This window comes from Physella acuta, unplaced genomic scaffold (genome assembly GCF_028476545.2).
Source record: "Physella acuta isolate Inbredline_101_S28 unplaced genomic scaffold, ASM2847654v3 ptg000078l, whole genome shotgun sequence".
NCBI lineage: Eukaryota > Metazoa > Mollusca > Gastropoda > Physidae > Physella > Physella acuta.
This window is the reverse complement of record NW_026731598.1, coordinates 816,661-838,939: the sequence shown is the minus strand read 5'-3', so window position 1 is coordinate 838,939 and position 22,279 is coordinate 816,661. Positions and strand designations below refer to the sequence as shown.

The window sequence follows — 22,279 nt, the reverse complement described above, 5'->3', positions numbered from 1 at the left end:
TTCAATAATGTAAAGATAACAGTCTAAAATTACTCTCCAACTTCAACAGAAATGACTAAATTACAGTAGCCCTTTAAAAATTGCTACATAAAAAATAACACAATGCTCTATTCACATTTTCTCTTTAATCACAATACAATGATAAATTTGTGCTGTAGATAATAGGCACCAAATTCTTATATCATGAACAAATTTAACACTCCACATATTTTGAAATTTACATGAATGAAACTGGTAAACTAATTGTAATAAACTACTTTAAGTCAATTAACATGTACAATAAATTAAACTTGTGTATTTAAGTACAAATGATAAGTAATTTTAAGCTGTTAGAAACACTACTATTATGCTTAAGAAAAATATGTATGGCCTGAAGAAATTTTTTTTATTTCATTCCCAAATGTACTCCTCAACTAGCAAGTCAATGCAAGGAAAGAAAGTCATATGAAAACGGCAACAGTCAGAAACAATATTGGTCATATTCTCAAACTCATTGATTCACACCTGGTCTAGATATCTTATCTTTTAAACTGATGTTTCAAGAACACATTCATAGGAAGTAAAGCTGAAATTTACATGAAATAAAAAAACCAGACTTTTGACAGAAAAAAAGCATTAAAAAATTACCTACTATAATAAGAGGTAAATTAGAACAATATCAAATCAATCATATTAAAAGGTCAATGATATCACAATACAAATTCACCTGGATATGTATATTAATTTTTAACAGTTACATTTAGAAGCAACACGCAGATGGGCAAAAACTGCCTGGTCAAGTGGAGGAGTTGAAAGAAACAGGTGGAGGGGGTTTGGTCTAACCTACTGGCATTATACACATACAGCATGGCAAGTTCATTGAGAACTTGAACTATGTAACATTGGACAACAAGTAAATGCCAGTTCACCAGGTTTTAAAGATTCAAGTTTTTAAAATCCTGATTATATCATTAACACAGATTTCTCATATCTTTCATATAACATTGTGCACATAACAACAAAAAAAACAACAATTTAGCTTCATTTTTAACAACTAAATTCAACACTTTTAAAACAATGATTTTTAAAGTTCCTCACATAAGGAATAAAGCTCATAAAACACGACTAAGTTTGAAAATGACTAGCATCACTAACTATTTTAACTTTAGCTATGAGATACAAAACCTAAAGATGTCACGCCATGCATAAATCTGTTTTATTTTAAACAGAAACTGAAAAACACACACAATTATTGCAAGGAATAAAAAGATTGTAAAAAACTGACATAAATTAATTTGATTTCAACATCATTTAACAATAAAATGTATTGATAACATAGAATCACAGAATTATCTATTTACAGAAAACAGATCTTAGAAAATCAGCTATACACTTAGCCAGAAGTAAAATATATCACTTCAGTTGGTTGTAAATTGGTTGTACAAATGGATTTCTAAATTTGTAAAAAATAATTTATGTCGGTATAATTAAATTAAATAGGTTGATAAAAAAAACAAAGTCATAACGTCATTGTTAACTCATGTTATCAGATTTAGCACAACAACTTTAGCAAATAAAATCTGGACATTAAAAAAAAAAGACAATGTTTGTAAACTAACTGGTAACTCTGGTTACACATTGTTGCCACAAATATCATCCAATTACAAGCCCAGGTGGATAAACTTCCACAGGTGTTGAGGTCACTGGGTACAGTGAAGAGGTTAAATATAAATATTTCAATGACAAAATAACAAACTGGCATTTAAATAAATATTGCAAGTATGACAAAAAGTAAATATGACAGAAGTATAAACTAGTGTAAAAAAAACATTTTTGTACATGTTAAAGCCTGTTAGTTTGTATATGATTATTTTCAAAGGACCTGAAATATAACGAGATGGAAACACATCAGTGCCGCATTGAGCTCTTGACCAGCTTATAATACAAGCCCTGTTTGTTCAACAGCTCCGTGTGTGTGCCAGACTCGGCAATCTTCCCGTGGCTGACCACACAAATCTTGTCAGCATTCTTGATGGTGGACAGCCTGTGAGCTATGACCACACACGTCCTGCCCTCCCTTGCTTTATCTAATGCTTCTTGGACAATCTGCAGCACAAGAAAATAGAAGCACCATTACAAACTACAGAGCTATTTTTAGATAAATACATTCAGCAATAGAGGCCTTATTTAGAACAGCTAATTCTCCATAAGGACAACTGGCCATGTTTGGGTAAATTTCATGTTTGCATTTGACTCCATTAGATTTTATTTTAATTGACAAAAGTTTTTTTTTTTAAATCATTAAAATTGAAATAAAATGCAACTCCGCTTAGAATTCTATACTTTTTACAAAATACAATGTTTATGAATATTATAGCACTTTTTAAATATTTTAATATATATTGGTTAGGAGCAGTAAAAACTGACTTCAACAAAGAACTATTTTAAAAATTTTATTTTTTTAAATGAAAAGCCTTAAACAACAACAAAAAAAAAAAAAAACATTAAAAAATCTGACCTTTTCACTTTCTGTGTCTAATGCTGATGTAGCTTCATCCAAAAGAAGAACCTTGGGATGACGAACCAGTGCTCTAGCTATAGCCACTCTCTGTTTCTGACCACCACTGAGTTGTGTCCCCTTGGAGCCAACATTTGTATCATAGCCCTGGGTAGAAGAATTTGGAGAACATTCTATCAATAGGATCTGGTGCTAAATGTATACCAACATAATTTGGAAATGTTCTAAGAACAAGAAATTGGTGTTGTGTTTGTATGTAGATGGGCTGGTGTTTGGTTACTGATGTTCTGTTACAGTCTCAAGATCTGACATTTTGTTGCAGGTCTAAAAGGGCCTTCTGTTTTAAAATAATTGTATAACCAAACCACTCACCTCAGGTAAGTTTGAAATAAAGTCATGAATGTTAGCACCACGAGCAGCTTTGATGATTTCATCCATTGAGACTTCACGTGAGTTGTCCCCATAGGCAATGTTCTCAGCTATACTCCGGTCAAACAAAATGGGCTCCTGGGATACTATCCCAATCTGGGCCCTCAACCACTGAAGATTCAGTGCCTTTATTTCACTGTTGTCAAGGAGCTATAAACAATTTTAAAATATTAGCTTTTAGAGTTTACAAGTGCATTTACCTATGAGAGTGATTCTTAACACTCACAACACTACCAAACACAGGGCTTTTCAATTAGAGCTAATCTTAACACTCAACACACTTCCACATCATAGAACCTCTCAATGAGCTAAACAAACTCACCACACTTCCACTCTCAACATCATAGAACCTCTCAATGAGCTAAACAAACTCACCACACTTCCACTCTCAACATCATAGAACCTCTCAATGAGCTAAATAAACTGACCACACTTCCACATCATAGCACCTCTCAATGAGCTAAACAAACTCACCACACTTCCACTCTCAACATCATAGAACCTCTCAATGAGCTAAATAAACTCACCACACTCTCCACATCATAGAACCTCTCAATGAGCTAAATAAACTCACCACACTTCCACTCAACATCGTAGAACCTCTCAATGAGCTAAACCAACTCCACATCATAGAACCTCTCAATGAGCTAAACAAACTCACCACACTTCCACTCTCAACATCATAGAACCTCTCAATGAGCTAAATAAACTCACCACACTCCCCACATCATAGAACCTCTCAATGAGCTAAACAAACTCACCACACTTCCACATCATAGAACCTCTCAATGAGCTAAACAAACTCACCACACTTCCACTCTCAACATCATAGAACCTCTCAATGAGCTAAATAAACTCACCACACTCCCCACATCATAGAACCTCTCAATGAGCTAAACAAACTCACCACACTTCCACTCTCCACATCATAGAACCTCTCAATGAGCTAAATAAACTCACCACACTCCCCACATCATAGAACCTCTCAATGAGCTAAATAAACTCACCACACTTCCACTCAACATCATAGAACCTCTCAATGAGCTAAACCAACTCCACATCATAGAACCTCTCAATGAGCTAAACAAACTCACCACACTTCCACTCTCAACATCATAGAACCTCTCAATGAGCTAAACAAACTCACCACACTTCCACTCTCCACATCATAGTACCTCTCAATGAGCTAAATAAACTCACCACACTTCCACATCATAGAACCTCTCAATGAGCTAAACAAACTCACCACACTTCCACATCATAGAACCTCTCAATGAGCTAAACAAACTCACCACACTTCCACTCTCAACATCATAGAACCTCTCAATGAGCTAAACAAACTCACCACACTTCCACTCTCCACATCATAGAACCTCTCAATGAGCTGGACTGAGGTACTTTTACCACAGCCACTGCTGCCCACCAGTGCTAGGGTTTGACCAGGGGAAACAGAAAACGTCAGCCCTTGGGCAACTTGAACCGTGGGGCGTGTTGGATATCGGAAGGTCACATTTTCAAACTTTATTTCTGCCTTGTAACTTTCCTACAAACAGATTTCAAAATGTTTGAATCATTTACAAAAAAGATTTTTAAAAATTTATATCTTCAACCTATTGTCAGCTATTTTGTAAAATCCAATAATATGTTAAATAACTTATTAATTTGTTTGTTTCTAAAATGTCCCACTTTGATACAGATAACTAAAATACAAGCCAACTTACAGGCAGCTTCTGTCCTTCAGTGGATGTGTAATCAAGAGTGGGCTTAGAGTCCAGTAAATATATGATGTGTTTAGCAGCGTTCTGAGCCTTGCCAACATCTGGGGCAAAAGCAGTTGCATTCCCCATGCCCATGGCTCCAAACACAATAGCACCAAAAACCCTGGCCAGAAATGTAAACTAAAATTAAATTTACTGGCAATATCATTCTTCTGTTAATGCATAAATTTATGTATGGACAATTATCCTACAAGAAATAAACTGCTTTGCCTCCAAGTCATGTGGATTTAGAGTAAATTAGTGCTATTTTATGGGTAAAAGATTTTTCAAAATGGAGTCTAGAGTTCAGCAGTTTTAATGTAAAAGCATCTTCAGATCAAATGTGTTCTTATCTATTCATGATTGGCATTTTTAATTTACCAAAAGTAAAGCTAAATTAAAGTAAAGGCAATTCACTCTTTCCAAAATTGGCAAACTGGATGGTAACTACAAAAGGGAAAACTTGACTTTTTTAAAAACAATTTTCTCAATTAAAAATTAGAATGTTATTTATTAAAACTTGAAAAAAATAATAATTTAAACTTGTTTTTTAAAAACACTACATGTATTAGCATTAGTAGTTAAATAATAATAGAAAACTAAATCTAAAAACTGATATTAAAATTTTTTATAAAACAAGTTTACTTACAAAAAGACATCTTCAAAATCCATTTCTTTCTCTTCAATAAGATAAGCCCCCAAAACAAAAGCTGCAGCGTAGGCGAAGTAGATGATGGCCTGTGAAAAAGCGTAGGTAAAGCCCACCAAATGAGCTCTCTTCAGTGCTTCCTTGTACGGTGGCTCCACCTTCTCCATATACTGCTTGAAGAACAGTTCTTCCTTGGACAAGGAGGCAACTGTACGAATATTTTCAATACTCTCCACAGCAACCTTTAAAATTGAAATTTGTATTAGACATGAAATATTGAAATGTAACATTGTAATGTGGACTACATTGCTCAACAAACATTATGTAGAAAAAAATCATAACTTAGCAATTGGTATTATAATAATACATAATTAGGCAAACATCTTGCATGTCAAATATTAGACAAAATGGAATAATGTAAGCAACATAATTCAGCAAATGACCTACTCATACAAACAATCTAACGAGTTCCACTAGAAAACCCCATAACGTTTTACCTTGCCAGCTCCTTCCAAAGCTTTTTTATTCTTGCCAGCTTGCCCAGCCAAAAGTTTGACCTGCATCATCCCACCCAGAGCAATAAATGGCATGAAGGCCAGAATAAGTAGGGTCAGCTGCCAGCCGTACACAAAGGAGATTATGATAGCCACACCCATGTTGGCAAAGGCCATAAGGGCGGTGCCCAGTCTGATACCTGTTACCTAAGGCAGGGAAAACATGACAGATATGACATTGTTGACATGACAATTGACAAGTGAAGGTTGACATGAATAATGACACCAAAGATGATATAAATTACAGAGTTGTTGACATAATGACAAATGAAGATAGCATGACAAATGACACTGAAGATGGCATGACAAATGACACTGAAGATGGCATGACAAATGACAAAACAGATGACACTGAAGATGACAAATGACAAAACAGATGGACACTGAAGATGATATGAGAATACAGATGACAAGACACAAAAGAGAACATAACAAATGACACTGAAGATGACACTACAAATGACAATGAAGATGACATAATAACAGATGATTCCCTACCCCCTGGACAAGTGAAGCATCAGTAGCTAATCTTGTAGTGAGTGCTCCCACACTGTTCTTATGATCATCATACCAGCCTATGTCCTGTAATACAAAATATACTTTCACATAACTTAAGACATAAAAGATGGCTCCAATAGTATTAGATAATACCAGCCTATGTCTGACAACGCAACAGGACTTGTTAAAAACTTTAAAATTATCTTTGACATGTGACTATAAAATCTGGACAATAGAGAAAATAATCAATTGAGCCATGTTAAGTCGGACATATATTTTTGTGTAAAAATGTTGAAGTTACCTGTCTCAACATGGATCTGAAGGTTAGATTACGTAGCCTCATTGTGAGTGCTTCACCTGAGCGGCCAAACATGTAGCCCTACAAGTGAATCAAATTTCTAGTCTTAGAATTTACATCTTATTAATATTACATACATTTCATTACATTATAATCATTATTTAAATTTTATAAATATTACATACATTTCATTACATCATAATCATTATTTAAATTTACATCTTCAAAAACACTAGTCTTTTTGAGCAATTAGTTCATCAATAAGAAGAGTTTTCCTCCCTGTATAGCAAGCTTACAACAACAAAAACAAATTACCTGTAAAAAAAAGTGTTACAAATTACCTGTAAAAAAAAGTTTAACAAATTACCTGTAAAAACATTGTAACAAAGCTTATGAGGCCAAGGCCAAACAAGAGCAAACTGTAATCGCGGATGTCATCTTCTTGTTCATCTTTGGGTTTGGCAAACACCTGGAGACCAAATAAAATAACATGGGTCAGTGCCATCTGTTCCATTCAGTGTGGGTGTGGCTACATATTTTCTAATTTTAATTGCTTATATCAATTGACTTACAGCAAGGATTTTGCTAAAAATAACAGCAAATGCTGGCTGAACTCCACCATTGACAATACTTCCAAAACATCCAAGAATAATAAAGTACCACTCTGGTGAATTTAGGGCCATCAGTCTTGTGAAAGGGGCGTTTGTTAACTTTTCTTCTTCCTGTCAACAAGCCAACAGTTGAAGGGTTAAAATAAGAAGTATGAAAGAGGCATTTGTTAGCCATTCTTATTCCAGTCAAGATGACATTTATAGGGTTAAAATAAGAAATTATACATAATATAGATAGAAACCAATACACTACTCCTGTCAACAATCAAACTTTTAAGGGTTAAAAATGGTACATATTACAGAACCCAATATACCACCAAACACAGGTTTCTATAGACACCAAGATCAAATATAAAATGACTTAAGTCATATTCTCCTAACAATCCGTGGGGCAGATAAAGTAGAGTTCATGTTTCTTGATTTCTAATGTGAGTCAAGTACACATTAGAGCTGGGTGGACTCAGGGATATCCTTCAGTCTTGAGTCTAGAACAAGATCCAAACTCCAGACCTTAGGTTAAGCAGTCAAGTGCTCTACTACCCAGCCATGTCATCCCTGACTAAATTAAGTCTTTTAATCAAAGAAATTCTTCCTATAATATAGTGAGCTTAAGGCTTTTATATTGTGCACTTGTGTTTTTCTAGATTGTTTAAATAAATGGTAAAATTATTTAAAGTGAAATCAATTCTTAAGATGCAACAAAAATTGAATTTTAAAATAAAAACATGCAACAAAATAAAACTATGTTAGTATGTAGGCTAGACAATAAAATAATTTTTCAAGTTGTAGTTTTTTCCAAGGAAGTATTTGTTAAAAAAATAATAGGCATTTTAAATGTTCATCCCCCTTCCACAATAGAGTATTAATTGTGATTAAAGAATTAAATTGTAATAATTTAAAACCAATTACTTCAAACAAAACAATGTCATTATTTCATAGAACAACTAGGAAACAATCATGCAATAATTCATACCTCTTTATATTCAAAATCCTTTTGTTTTTGCAGCAATTGAAGAGAAATAATAACAAACAAAGCTTGATACATTTTATTTCAAATATTTTAAAGATTAGGTAAATAAATTGTTATTTACTAATTTAATTAAAAGGAAAAATAATTCGAAAAAATAAGAGCTATTACCTCATCAGCTTTAGGATCAACACGAGAAGCCTGCCTCATAAGATCCTTTTGTCCTGCTGAAGATGGTTTGTGCTTGACTTCGCCAAGATCAATGGCGTTTTCTTCTTGTTCTTTTATATTTAAAAACATTGTTAAAAACTATGTTAAGCCTAGTTTAAGATTGAAAAAATAGTATTTTGTATATGTTCAGCCTTTATTAAGATAGAAAAACAAACATTACAAATAACAATAGTAAAAATAAAGTAGTAAACAATACCTTCTGCCTCTTTCTGACTCTGTAAATGCAAAATAAAATTGTAAAAATCATTTAATTTCTAATTATACAGTATCACTTGTTATTTTTAAAATTTTATTAACTACTTATACTTATAAAAAATTCAACTATTTTAGTATTTCTAACATGACTTTACCATCCAGATGATAAATGATTTATCTATAAATTTGGTGAATTCTAAAAGTACCTGATTAGTGACAAGTTGATGGTAAATCCCATTAATGGCCATCAGTTCATCGTGTGTGCCTTTTTCTGCTACAACTCCTTTGTTAAAGCCAACAATAATGTCTGCATTTTTAATAGTTGAAAGGCGATGTGCAATCACAAGAGTTGTTCTTCCTTGTCTTGCCTGAACAAAAACATTCAGTTTATTTTAATATAATTTAAGTTCAAATTAATTGTAATGTGTTCCATAAGGTAAAATCTAAGCTCTATTTATATAACTTTAATTGTACAGTAGTTTCAAATTTGAATATTGTTTTAAATCAGCACATATAAAAAAAGTTTTTTTAGCATAAAAACCTAAAATAAAAAAATGTTTGAAAATAGCTTATATAAATTAAGAATGAGTTCAATAATTAGTCAAACTAAACTTTAGAAAATTGAACATTGGACTAACAAGTGACTTAAGTGTTAATTAAAAAATTTTCAAGTTTGCAATATTATATTACTTTTTCTTTCAATAGATACAGTGCTATTTAATCAATTTAAAAAATGTCCCCCAACCTTATCGAGGGCATCCTGCACTATTGATTCACTCTCTGTGTCAAGGGCTGAAGTAGCTTCATCAAGTAACAGAATCTTTGGATCTCTGACCAGTGCTCGAGCTATGGCTATTCTCTGTTTCTGACCACCACTAAGCTGAGCTCCTCTCTCACCAACCAGCGTTTCAAATTTCTGGGGAGGAGGTAAAAAAACATCAAACCTTAAACAGACAGGCAAGAATTTTTCTTAAGGAAATTTAATGTTTCTTCAAATCTAAACAAAAGGAACATAATTGTTTTTCAAGCATATTTAAAAAATAATCAAACTAAGTAACATGCTATAAACAGATTATAAAACAACAAAATCAGACAGTGCTGTAGAGTAGATACAATAGACTTGAATTATTTTTCAGACTCCCACTATCAATTGTCCAGACCTGTGTCTGAAGTTTACAAGCACTCTGTCTACAGTCCATACCAATGGTGACTCAAAATACATTCAAAATCTAAGGATGTTTATCTCATCAAAACTCAGAAAGACAAAAAAAAAGCAACAACAAAAAAGAACTCCAGACTCTTAATTTAAGTTAGCATCACATGGCATGGCTACTTACATCAGGTAGTTTCATAATAAAGTCGTAAGCATTAGCATTTTTGGTGGCTTGAATGATCTGATCTTCAGTCACATCATCTCTACCATAGCGAATATTTTCCTTAATTGTTGTAGCAAACAGCACTGGCTCCTGGCTAACAAGCCCAATATTGCTACGCAGCCATTTGATGTTCAGCTCTTTAATATTTGTTCCATCTAGTTGTACCTAATTATCACAAGAAGTAAGGAACTAGAGTTCTGTATGTTCATTGTCTCAATATTTTTGTGTCAGTTCTTAAGTTGCAACAAATATTAAGGTTCTTGAAAAGTTTAGATCAGAATATTTGGGCTAAATGTAGGTTTCTTTTTAAAACACACTTACATGACAAATTCTAAACAAGCCTACAACATAATGCTTCTAGCACTTAGAATAGTATTTTTTAAAGTTTTACTAATCATATATTAGAACTATTAATGAGGTCCAATATTTAAATGTATGTTTACCTCTCCATCATGAGGATCATAAAATCTTAACAAGAGCTGAACTGTTGTACTTTTACCGCAACCACTGGAGCCCACTAAAGCAACAGTCTGGCCAGGTTTAGCCTCCAAATTCAAGCCATTCAAAATCTGGACAATAAATTAAACAAAAGCATTTTACTAAATTAAGTTAATATTTAATTTGAGACAAAATTAAAAAAAAAACCTGGATATAAAACACTAAAGTTTCAAAGGCATTTTAAACAAAATTTTAATATCAAATTTACCTTGACACTTGGACGAGATGGGTAGCTGAAATGAATATTCTTAAAACAGATAGTACCATGCATATTTGCGAGAGTCTTGCCTTCTTTTGAACTACTATCTATGGCTGATTTCTGTTAGAAAAGTTTAATATAATAAAACAATTAAATAAATAACACTGGAAAACATTGAGCTGGCAGACCATTAAAAAAATTTGAGTTGAGATTTACCCAGAAAACAATCTGAAATATGATGTAGACTACCCAACTTACCAAGTCAATAATTTGAAAGATGATATAGGCGGCGCCACGGGCTGTAGCTAGCGACTGTAAACTGGGAGCAGCATTACCCAATGAAAATGCTCCAATTAGGACAGAAAAGAACACCTGAAAAGAATTTAATGTTTAAGTTAGATCTAGTTGTAACATTTAGTCCAGGAAATATTGTTTGATAAGAAGGATGACAAAACTTACAAAATTTTAATCTCAATGAGCATTTTCCATAGCTGTTCACTTATTATGCTTTAGAGCATTCTTAGATTACAGTTAAGTTTATAAACCCAAGTATACCTAAACATCAATCTTCTATGGCTTATAAAAAACTTACTACAATCATTTTCCCAACAGTGTAGTGCTCATCTTCTCTGACCAGTTTTCCACCGTACCAAAAGCCTAAAGCATAACAGCCAAAAATAACAAGCCAAATAAATCCCATTGAAATTCCAATGGTCAGTCCTTTCTTGATACCAAATTCATGAGCATCTTTTAAGTTTACAGTGTATCTGTTCAAACAAGGATCATATCAGTAAGGATGGGAAAAAGAAACTCTGTAAATTTAAAATAAAGCAACCAAGTAACAATACTCAATGAATAATGTTCAGTAAAAAAATGTTTTAAAATCTTTATTAACCAACAAAAGGTCTGAATCCTAAGAAAACTGACTCTATAATAATGATCAAACCATTTAAAAATGAATTTCTCACATAGAATATTAAAGTGAATACTACCAAACAGGCATAAAAAAGATAGATTCCATGTCAACAAAAAAATGTATAAGAAGCGATAGAAAATACACATACATTGTTTTTTTTAACCATTAAATGTATTGGCCTTATTATGAATTTCACAAGTATTACTAGCAAGACAAAATATTTCATACATTTAACTACAAAACATAAGACATTAAGTTGATTAACATTTTAATTGAAGGTATTTATTTTTTGAAACACGAGCCCACCCCACAACTATTCTGTAATGATAATCTGGGTATAATTTCAATATGTTAGCTCACACAATCAAATCAATTAAAACTGATTTATTACTGTACTTTTATAAGCTGGATTAATTGTAAGTCATATTTTATCAATACCAACATGTTTATTAACAAAAACAGTAGACATTCTTAAACAAAAAACTTAAAACCAAATTCCAATTCATTCATGCAAGAAGTATGAGACATCCTGGATAGATTATTAATTCAAGGCCAACATTTAATAAGCCTAATTGGGCTTCATGCATTTTAAAGCTGAGGGAAGTGGTTTTCAACACATTTAATAATTTAACTTGATCAGCACCAAACAGGAGTTTAAATTAGGGTTGTAACAGGCCTTATATATATCTCTATATCATGCAAGAAAATTTCATTTACCTGTCCACGTAACCTGATAAAAATGATGGCATTCTATTTTAACTGGTAAAAAACTATATCAAAATGATGGGCATTCTATTTTAACTGGTAAAAAACTATATCGACTATCATCTAGCTTGTAACTGATACACAAATAAGGGAGATAATTCAAAGGAAAACAATCTATAACAATTAAAATGATCATTTGCAACAAAACAAATTTGAGCAACTTGCATTATTGCACTATAGCAATATGTGTAGCAAACACACAACAAGCAAATTGCAGCAACTTGCATCAATACACTACTGCATTTTGTATAACTCACACAACCAACAACTTCAGTGAACTGGCAGATAACATACTTCTATTGCAGAACTTCCTTACCTCTTAGCCTCTTTCTCCTGGCCACCAAAAGCTACAACAGTCCTGATAGCCCCAAAAACTTCCTCGGCTATAGCACCAGCCTTAGCATAAGACTCTAACTCTTTCGATGTCATTGAAGAGGCCAACTAAGAGTAGCAATTTATTAAAAAAATTTTTTTTAATTAGACTGAAGTATTTTAAAATGATTTTTTTTCATATATATTTTAAATAGGCCTACCTGCATGACTTAACAATTGAACCTGACCTTGTATCAGCAGTATAATGTTAACATTTTGTCAACTAACCTTGCCGAACAGTCCAGCTGCACCAACCAACAATGGACTGACTGCCAGAATCACAAGAGTTAACTTCCAACCATACGCAAAGCCAATGGCAAAACCAGCAATAAACGCTGCAAACCACTGCATGAAGGTGCCCATTTTATCTCCTATTCCGTCTTGGATTTTCGCCACATCACTGAAAATAGAAATTCCGATTCCATACTATTACTCTGTAAATCTAGTGCTTAATTTTGGAATATTTGGTGTTTTCTTTTAGGCCACATGATGTTTAGTTTTAATATGTGTGGTGTTTTCTTTTAGGCTACATGGTGTTTAGTTTTAATATGTGTGGTGTTTTCTTTTAGGCTACATGGTGTTTAGTTTTAGGATATATGGTGTTTAAAACTTCCCTTTTGACGGTCAATGTGGCATATGAAGCAGAGTTTATCTGTTTCTGTGACATCGGCATACGAAGGAATAATGTGGTGAGCACTATGCCCAGCCACCTACCGGTAAAATGCATCTGGTATACATCAGGGCTGGGTGGACTCAGAGACGTTATCCAGACTTGAACCCAGATTCAAACGGTTAGCAGTCTTTTGCTCTACCATTTGACCATGCCATCCCATGTTTTAGGCTATATGGTGTTTCTTAAAATATGTGGTGTCTAGCTTTGGCATGTCAACTCATCTTGTGTAAACTTTTGTGTAAAGTCAAGTCACTGTCCTCAGCTAGTCTTAACATTTGTGTTAATTTCAACTCACTCCGCCAATCTTGTGTTGAGTTCAGCAGCTTCATGTGTATCAAACCAACCAATGTCTTGTCTCATGACATTCTTGAGAAATTCCTGCCGGATGCGATGTGCCTGACGCTCAGCCGCAGTCATCCACAACGCCACTTGTAGATAGGAGGCAATGAGTACACCTGCTCCAATAACTGTAAGCAAATGGATTGAGTTTAGAACCATACTCTTCTATACACTAGTTTGACCACGCTTTTTTTAATAACAAGAACTAGTTTGGTTTAGAAAAAAGTTTATGTGATTGAATAAAAAACATGTAGAAACTATTGTTTGTGATATGGGAGTACCCTTTTGAACCTTTTGGTCTGTGGTGCTGGTGAAGTAAAGTTCACCTGTTTTAGTCACAGTGGCAAAGGAAGGGATAGTGTAATCAGCACTATGCTCAACTACATTTACTTTCTCTGAGTCAGGTATCCATCAGAACTGGGTGAACGTCCTACTGACTCAAGAATTTTGGGTTAGCAGTCATGCACTCTAAGGTTCTACTATACCATCCCATTTATGTAATGCACACATCATCAGATTCAAGAGTTACACATAATAGAGTTAAGACATACATTCTTATATGTTATCTTTCATGATATTGTAAGCACAATGTCTACTTACTGCAATAGTAGATGGCAAATTCCTGCATGTCATCAAGAATGCCTTCTAAAAGAATGTCACAGTCTTTGCTGTTGTTGTAGTATTTTTTAATATCATCACAGTTATTCCTTCAACACAAAACATTAGATTAGTGTAAATATTTGATTAACAATGTAAATTAAAAAACATTAGATTAGTGTAATTATTTGACTAAAAATGTAAATAAATTAACATTTGAACCCTTAAACACAAACATAGGTTAGTGTAAATATTTTACTAAAAATATACACAAAAGTACAATTTCATATTTGACATACCTCTAGGGGAAACATAAAAAGCCAATAATTTAAAAAAAAAATGTAAACAAACAATATAGACAATAATAAACTGCCATATCTGATATATATTGTTTAATATGAACTTACAGTAAAAGAGATGGGTTTTTAATCACTTGGGATTCATTGAGTCCTTTATATTGTACATATTCTTTTAATTCCTTGACCAGCAACTCAATGTTTCCTGTGTCTACAAAAGTGTCAATCATGTCCCCAAAAACAATAATCATGACAGGGAGAGCAGCGCCTGCAACTGCGGCAGCTATTGTTCCAATCACCATCATCAACTTGTCAACTGAATCTGAAAACCTGAACTGTAAACAGGAAAGTACAGGAAAAGATTAATGTCAAAAATTTACAAAATAACAAAACAACAAAAGAGAGTATGGGTAAAAGATTAATGTCAAAGATGTTATGAAAATAACAACAACACAGAAAGTATAGGTAAAAGATAAATGTCAAAGATTCAATGAAAAAATTAAAACACAAGAAAGTATGGGTCAAAGATTAATGTCAAAAATTTACAAAAAACAACACACACACACTAAATTTCCTTATCAACAGATAACGAAACTTACCACATCCAAAGGCCCAACCATAGGAGTAGTTTCCTTCTTCTTCTTTTTTTCATCCTCATCTGTGACCTTATTTTCTTTCCCATTAGGTACATCAGAGAGATTTCCATTGGTATAATTTGTTATATGATCTTTTCCATTTTGATACTCTGGAATGTAAAATACTTATAAACACATGTTTAATTATAAGCCTACATCAATAAGACTATAAGTATAAGTTGATAAGGAATATAATTAGATCTACGGTTAACATAAAAAACATTAACAAATTAGTAGAAAACTTCAATCCAATAAGCATACTGTTTTCAATTTTTTTTTACATGTAATCTATTCTATATATATAGAATCTATATCTAGTATATATAGATCTAGGCCTTGATCTATAAACTATATAGTTAAATAATAAATATAGTAGTATATATAGTCTCTAGTGACAATATATTCAATATATAGCCTATAGGCCTATTTGTCTATTTTATTTAATATTTATGACGCAAGCAGATCTAGAATCTAGTAAATAAGTAGGGTACCCTACAGATTTAAGATTAAACATAACTGGCCTGGAACTAGATCTGAGTACACTGTACACTATCATAGAGTATAGAGTCTAGAAGCGACTTAGACCAAAGGCCTCCTACTACTACTAACTACACTAGATCTACTTTGTAGATTAGTATTTTAGTTTTTAGACATCTAGCTAGACTAGATCTAGAATCTAGTAGCTAATAATAATACTAGATCTAGAGTCTAATAACAATTAATAATTATTCAATAATATTAAATTAATAATAATAATACTGACTAGTGAGTACTAAATAATAATAATAAATATTAAATAAATACTAAATACTTGATACTAATTCTAGATCTAGAAATCTAGATTAATTATATTATAAATTAAATTCTAGATTCTCGAACTAGATATACATAGATCTACATACTCAGATATAGATCTAGAGGATCTAGCCAGACGTTATCTAAACTATGATAATGAAGTAATAGATCTAGAATCTATAATCTATATCTGTCATTCATTCTAAAATCGTCCATGTATTTCATTTGTATTTGTGTTTACTAGTGTAGGCCTAGAGAATGTCTTTTTAAAAACACGCATCCTCTTGAAGTTTACACACTGGCCCATCTTTTTTTACTCCGCTAGATAGGCCAAAAATCTTTTATTAATTAAAATAAAAAATACACATTTATTAGTTTTTATAAGATCTAGACTAGATTCTAGATCTACATTAACAAAACATAACTAAAATGATTACCGTTATCTGTCGATTTTGGTGAATAATTTCGAAGTTCAGCCATATTGTACAATCACCAAAGCCGAACCGTACACTCCACGATTAAAAACACAACTGAAGTTCTGCTACGCTTTGCGTCACCCAGATCCGATTTTTTTATTCGCGGCAGTTACATATACTGAACCGGCAGGGACCCACCCGCGTGCTGGCCTATAGTGCATACCTGAGTACACGCAGTATCGATACCGCTACGAGGGAAATCGATATTTCTTAAAATATATCTCGACAGCCAAGTAATACTGGAAACGAGAGGGGAATATTTTACAGCGACTACAAATTCGGCGAATACTTTGAACACGGCCCAGTGAATGGGAGTGGTGAATGAAAACGTTTCGTCAGATTTATATTTAAAACAATTTTAAGATTTATGCTCTCATGATTTTCCAATGTGCCCAATTATGGATCAAGGATTTGAGTTGCTTGTATGACTAGTGTGCTCATAAAGGTCAAGGTAACAAATCGCCAGGACGGCAAAAATTCAATAGGTCAACACGCTGGGCGGCGTAAGATTTCTGGGCCTAGTTCACAGCAGACGACTGGAGGAGAGAAGATGGGAACGGCTATCCAGCTAGTGCAAAAAGTTTACACGTGCCAGTGTCCACATACAGAGATTGACAGTAAATAAATCCAAGCGTTGCTAGGCAACCCATTTTCATAACGAGTATGTTAAAGCTTTAACTTTAGCCTACCGTTTTTAATAAAAAAGTTTTACTCTGAAGTTATAGATCTAGCTCGCCTCTCAATTCATTACAGCGCGTAAGATTAAGAATCCTAGGCAATGACAGAGACTCTATACTATTTACTTCCACACGTTATACTTATCCACTACGTTTATAATAATACTAGGCATGCTGCCCAGCTTCGCTTAGGCTTTCGAAAACATTGAGAATTTGAATGCTTAATTAATTCGCCCGAAGGTCGGTCTACGACCTCAAGAGTTATGAAGAGGTTCCTCCGTGGACATTTTTTTTCGATTTATAGCTCATATAAGGTACCGGTCAGTCGAGGTCAGTTTTGACCCCCACATCGTAGACTTTTCGGCCAACCGGCCCCCGTGTTCTGTCGCACCAAGGCAAGATCATGCCAAATTTGAAGCGCCTGCGGCGCCGGGAAGTGCCCTATCGGACACCCGACAATCTAGATCTAGATTCCTAAAAGAATTTTTTTTTAAAGTTTAGCCCGAGCATAATAAAAAAGAATACATTAACCAAGTTGACTTGCTGTGTCTCGAACCCGCACCACCTGCGTGGTTTAATGTACACTAACATCTCCGCTATTTAGGCACCTTATAAAATACGGAGAATGAAACACGTATTTTAAAATCTTAACTTACGCGAATATGCCTATTCTTTCAAATTAATTTTTTATCCCAAATTAGCCAGTTCCAAACAAAGATTTTGTATAAAATAAATAAGTCTTGAAATAGTTTAGTCCTAATATAGAAATTTATTTTTGGAATTGATTTTAGAGAAGTTAGAGTCTAAATCTAGATCTTAGCGTCTACGTCTAGATCTAGTTATTGCGTAGATTTAGATTTAGATTTAGTCTAGATCTAGAATCTCTAGATCTAGAATCCAAATACATAAAATAAATTTTATGAGTTTAGGCCGGAAAAATTGTATTGTATACATTTCATAGTGTACGTAGATCTAAATCAAATTTGAATGAAATAGTTCATTTCTTTTCATTCTTAACACGGCAGATGACGTCATTAGTTAATGTATAAGCAATAGTGACGTCACAGTTTTATGCGTTCTTTTTCACATATATTAATGCTTTTCCGGTTGCATAAATAATACTGTTTCTCTACATTCGAATACGCCTTTAATTTTTATTTTTCTTCTTTAAGTAAAATTGTGGTTATACATTTAAAACATCTAACATATTATTTTCAACAAAAGTCCGTAAAAAGTTCTCCATATACCGCTGCCGATTCTGACGTGATGTCCGGCGAAAATTTTTTGCGGACAGAGAAAGAGAGAGAGAGAGAGAGAGATGTGCGCACATTGGGCTTTTATAAATTAGGATGTTCATGAAAACGAAACTGTTATATAGACCAAGCAATCCATGAAGAAATCAAAACAAGGGTTAGGAACCGGATGTGACCTCAAGTGACCCTACGACTACCGATGCTAACAATGATGCGTTCAGATACAGGAAACCTCTCATTTTAAGTTATTTTAACATTTATCTTCCAAAGTAAATAAACCGGGAGTGATCTCCCCTAAACTTTCTCGAATATTCTTATAATTATATAAAACAACAGGGGATGGGAACTCGGGATATAATTATGATTTTAAATCCATTTTAAATACTTAAACTTTTTAAAATAGAATAGAATCTCATAGAAAAAAAGAATTGCGCACCAAGCGAACGCCAAATAAAGATGTTCATAATAGTGCTCAAGAGTATTAATACTTTATAAATTTACATGCGTTTTTTGAGAAATCGGAAATAAAGTAAATTAGTACTTCCGGTTAACGGAAATTACTCAAAATTTGACAGAAGGTAGAAAATTCGATCTTTTACTTACTTGTGAAATTTCATTTATCTATCCGAAATAGTACTCAAGGTATAGGCTTTTGAAAAATTCAAAGTAGAAAAAGTACCACTTCCGGTTATCGGATATCGCTCAAAAGTTGATAGGGATCTACGATTTTGATAAAATACTTATATATACAATTTCATCAACCTAGCTGTAATGGTACTCAAGTTATCGTATTTACACACACACACACACACACAGATACACGCACAGACATACGGACAAGATTGCAAATTTATGTTTTTCCGTATCAGTGAGGTGTAAAACGTCGAGATTTTAAAAAATCTCGATTTTTTTTCCCCACGATTACAAGACTTTCTCTATACTTCGTATATACGAGAAAGTAAGCATACAGCTCTCGTCATAGATATCGTAAACGATCTACATACACACTAGATCTACATGTTATTATAGAGGAAATTGGAGGTAATTCTGCATAGAACAATATATTTTATATGACGACCATTAACATTGACTGAATGGGGGGGGGGGGGGGGTCCAATGTAGGCGAGGGAGAAACGGTCAGACTATTATTTTTTGTTGGCATCCAGTGTTATAATAAAGTGATTTTTAAAAATGTTTTCTTTCGGTTACAAAGCTTCCAATTATGTATTGCAATCAATTGAAAATAAACCAGGAGTTCAATATTCATTCAGTTAAAACAAATTTAATTAAAATACGTAAATTGATATAACTGGTTGTTGCTACTGTTATATCCAAAGCCTTCTAACACAACGCCTTGTTTGTTAGACTGCCAGTTTAGACATCCACGTCCTACCCCACTCTGGACCTTCAATGATAATGGCAGTGTGGGGGTCGGTAAAACTCATGGTTGCTAAACCGAAAAGTCTCGAGTTTGAACCCTCGGGCAGATGAGGCTCATTAGCTGGGGACAGCAACTCTTCTAGTTTGTTCTTGGTTGGACAAAGGCTATGGAAGCAAATCCAAAAAGAAAAGCAGGCTGAAATAAGACATAACCAGTTGACACGTATCCATAATTGTGATGGAGGCGTGGTCGAGTCGGCAAAAGCTCATGGTTGATAAATTCGAAAAAGTCTCGAGTTCAAATCCTCTGGCAGATAAGGCTCGATCCAGTCCAACACTAACAATTAAGAACGCGAAGAAGAAGAAGAATATCAGTGTTTCTTCCGGAGAAACTCTGGATTATGGACGTCCAGATACACCATATAGTTCTCTATAGCCCGACCCCCAATTTACCCATACAATAACATGTGGTGTGTATGTAGATCGTTGCCACATGTTTTAACAGACGCCAGACCCCACTCGTTTCTATAGGTTTGAGGCGAGAATTTTAATTGGCCAAAATATTGGATGTGCCAAATTGCTCGGCGATTGTTTAAACGTGTGTATTGGCCAGGGCGACATTTTTTTACTTCTACGGTCTTTGCGGCGCGATCGTTTCGTTCGTTTGTATTCCAGCGTATGGGAACATTCGACGTGGTTGTTTTCTTCGTATTTAATATCATAGCACTTTGTTTAAATTTTAACATATCAACATATTAGGCATATCAAAGTAAGTATTAAACAAAAAAAATATTTTGGGTGCCGTGGAAAATCTAAAAAACAAACACTCGACATTAGAATTTTCAGTCAGTTAAAAAAATGCTTTAAAAAAAAAAAAATTAGGCTAAGTTTTAAAATTCGTATTTAATCAAAAACTTCTGTTAACAAAACTTATCATAATGGCGGGTATTTTGATTCAGCATTGTTGCTGATGTGGCCATTTAAATGTGTTCTGAAAAACTAGGTGTTGAGGGGGTGGGGGAGAGATGTAATATCGTATAAGCTAATCACGGTTTCTACGATTGCGCAATGTAGAATCTAAATGATGTCAAACTATATTGTGATTTCGTTCTAAAAAATGTAAGCATTTTACCGAGCAAAAAGTTTAAAGTCCACCCAGCTTTGATGGGTAACATTACTGTAAGTTTTGATCTTAACTTGCAAGTAATCGGTGGGATTGTATTTCTTGATAGTAATGATAGGCTGCATGTTTTCGGTCGCCAGTAAAAAAAACCTTGAGTTATTTCAAACTTGCGATTTGCAGTTTAAAGCATGGCGTCTAGTATCAGAGCAAGATGGAGGCCCACGCGGATCCCTTAAGAGTTTACAAAATCTAATTTTTAATTGATTGAAATAAGTCACTTTAAACATAACTTTTTAAAGAAAGCACAGCCGTATGTGTCTGTCTGCCTCCTCCACCTTACAAACATCATGCCCTCTGCCCTCTTAACTGAAAAAACTCAACAAGGGTAGGGAGTGCAAAATCTATTTTTAGATCTATTTGACCTAAAACAGTAGCCGTGAGGTCACTGTTATCCGGGTGATTGCGTATTTGAGCTTTATCTCGGTGACTTTTATTTCTTGTCGCAGCTCTCGAGTTTTAGGCCGGTCATATTTTATGCCGATCCCTTATCGCTGGTGGTTTTATTAAGACATGAACATAAAATGGCGTCATCAGGGGCGACCACCTTGTGTTATTTGATTGCAAGCGTTATCTCCTTCTTGAACTGTTGTGTGTTGTTGTCCTTGTATGGCGTGTTCGACCAAGCTACTCTTGAAATTGTCTTCCATTGGTACATTTCGTTATTGTTTTACTTCATATTTTTCTATCGCTGGTATTGAGTAGAGGTGGAGGTAGGTGGGGGTGGTGTTGGAGAAACTAAGAGCTTTGAGCTTCAGGATTTTGTCGGGTCAAAATTTGGCGGGCCTTCAGTAGCTGGGTGGTGGGCCATCACTAGATAGGTGGCGGGCCATCACTAGGCAGGTGGCGGGCCATCACTAGGCAGGTGGCGGGCCATCACTAGGCAGGTGGCGGGCCATCAGTAGATGGGTGGTGGGCCATCACTAGGCAGGTGGCGGGCCATCACTAGGCAGGTGGCGGGCCATCAGTAGATGGGTGGTGGGCCATCACTAGGCAGGTGGCGGGCCATCAGTAGTTGGGTGGCGGGCCATCACTAGATGGGTGGTGGGCCATCACTAGGCAGGTGGCGGGCCATCAGTAGATGGGTGACGGGCCATCAGCTGCTGGCTATGTCATTGTCAGAAATGCAGGACGAGACCGAATAAGTTTATGTTTAAAATATATTT

General features: G+C 34.3%; 1 protein-coding gene across 2 annotated transcripts; it reads right to left on the bottom strand.

Moving 5' to 3' along the window:
- Positions 1 to 114: 114 nt before the first annotated feature.
- Positions 115 to 16,753, bottom strand: LOC131954241 (ATP-dependent translocase ABCB1). 2 transcript variants are annotated; one of them, XM_059317815.1, is made up of 28 exons: positions 16,585 to 16,753; positions 15,317 to 15,462; positions 14,829 to 15,052; positions 14,425 to 14,531; positions 13,781 to 13,952; positions 13,041 to 13,212; positions 12,757 to 12,881; positions 11,352 to 11,526; positions 11,018 to 11,131; positions 10,769 to 10,879; positions 10,506 to 10,631; positions 10,024 to 10,227; positions 9,432 to 9,602; positions 8,893 to 9,054; positions 8,688 to 8,706; positions 8,432 to 8,541; positions 8,267 to 8,284; positions 7,255 to 7,404; positions 7,050 to 7,151; positions 6,686 to 6,763; positions 6,385 to 6,468; positions 5,830 to 6,033; positions 5,333 to 5,574; positions 4,648 to 4,807; positions 4,272 to 4,469; positions 2,870 to 3,076; positions 2,498 to 2,644; positions 115 to 2,085 (listed from the first exon to the last, which is right to left on the bottom strand). In XM_059317815.1, exons 1-28 carry the CDS (start codon positions 16,625 to 16,627, stop codon positions 1,888 to 1,890), a joined length of 3,969 nt encoding a protein of 1,322 aa, XP_059173798.1. In that variant the 5' UTR covers positions 16,628 to 16,753; the 3' UTR covers positions 115 to 1,887. The 2 variants fall into 2 exon arrangements, with proteins under 2 accessions (XP_059173798.1, XP_059173807.1); XM_059317824.1 differs by lacking the exon at positions 8,267 to 8,284.
- Positions 16,754 to 22,279: the final 5,526 nt, after the last annotated feature.

Bases quoted from the DNA above. Each gene is read 5' to 3' on its own strand.
- LOC131954241 (XM_059317815.1), bottom strand. From the start codon at position 16,627: ATGGCTGAACTTCGAAATTATTCACCAAAATCGACAGATAACG. The intron at 11,527-12,756 runs GTAAGGAAGTTC...TTGTTTGAACAG, and splicing joins CAGGAGAAAGAGGCTAAGAG to ATACACTGTAAACTTAAAAG. The intron at 2,086-2,497 runs GTCAGATTTTTT...CTTGTGCTGCAG, and splicing joins TAGACACAGAAAGTGAAAAG to ATTGTCCAAGAAGCATTAGA.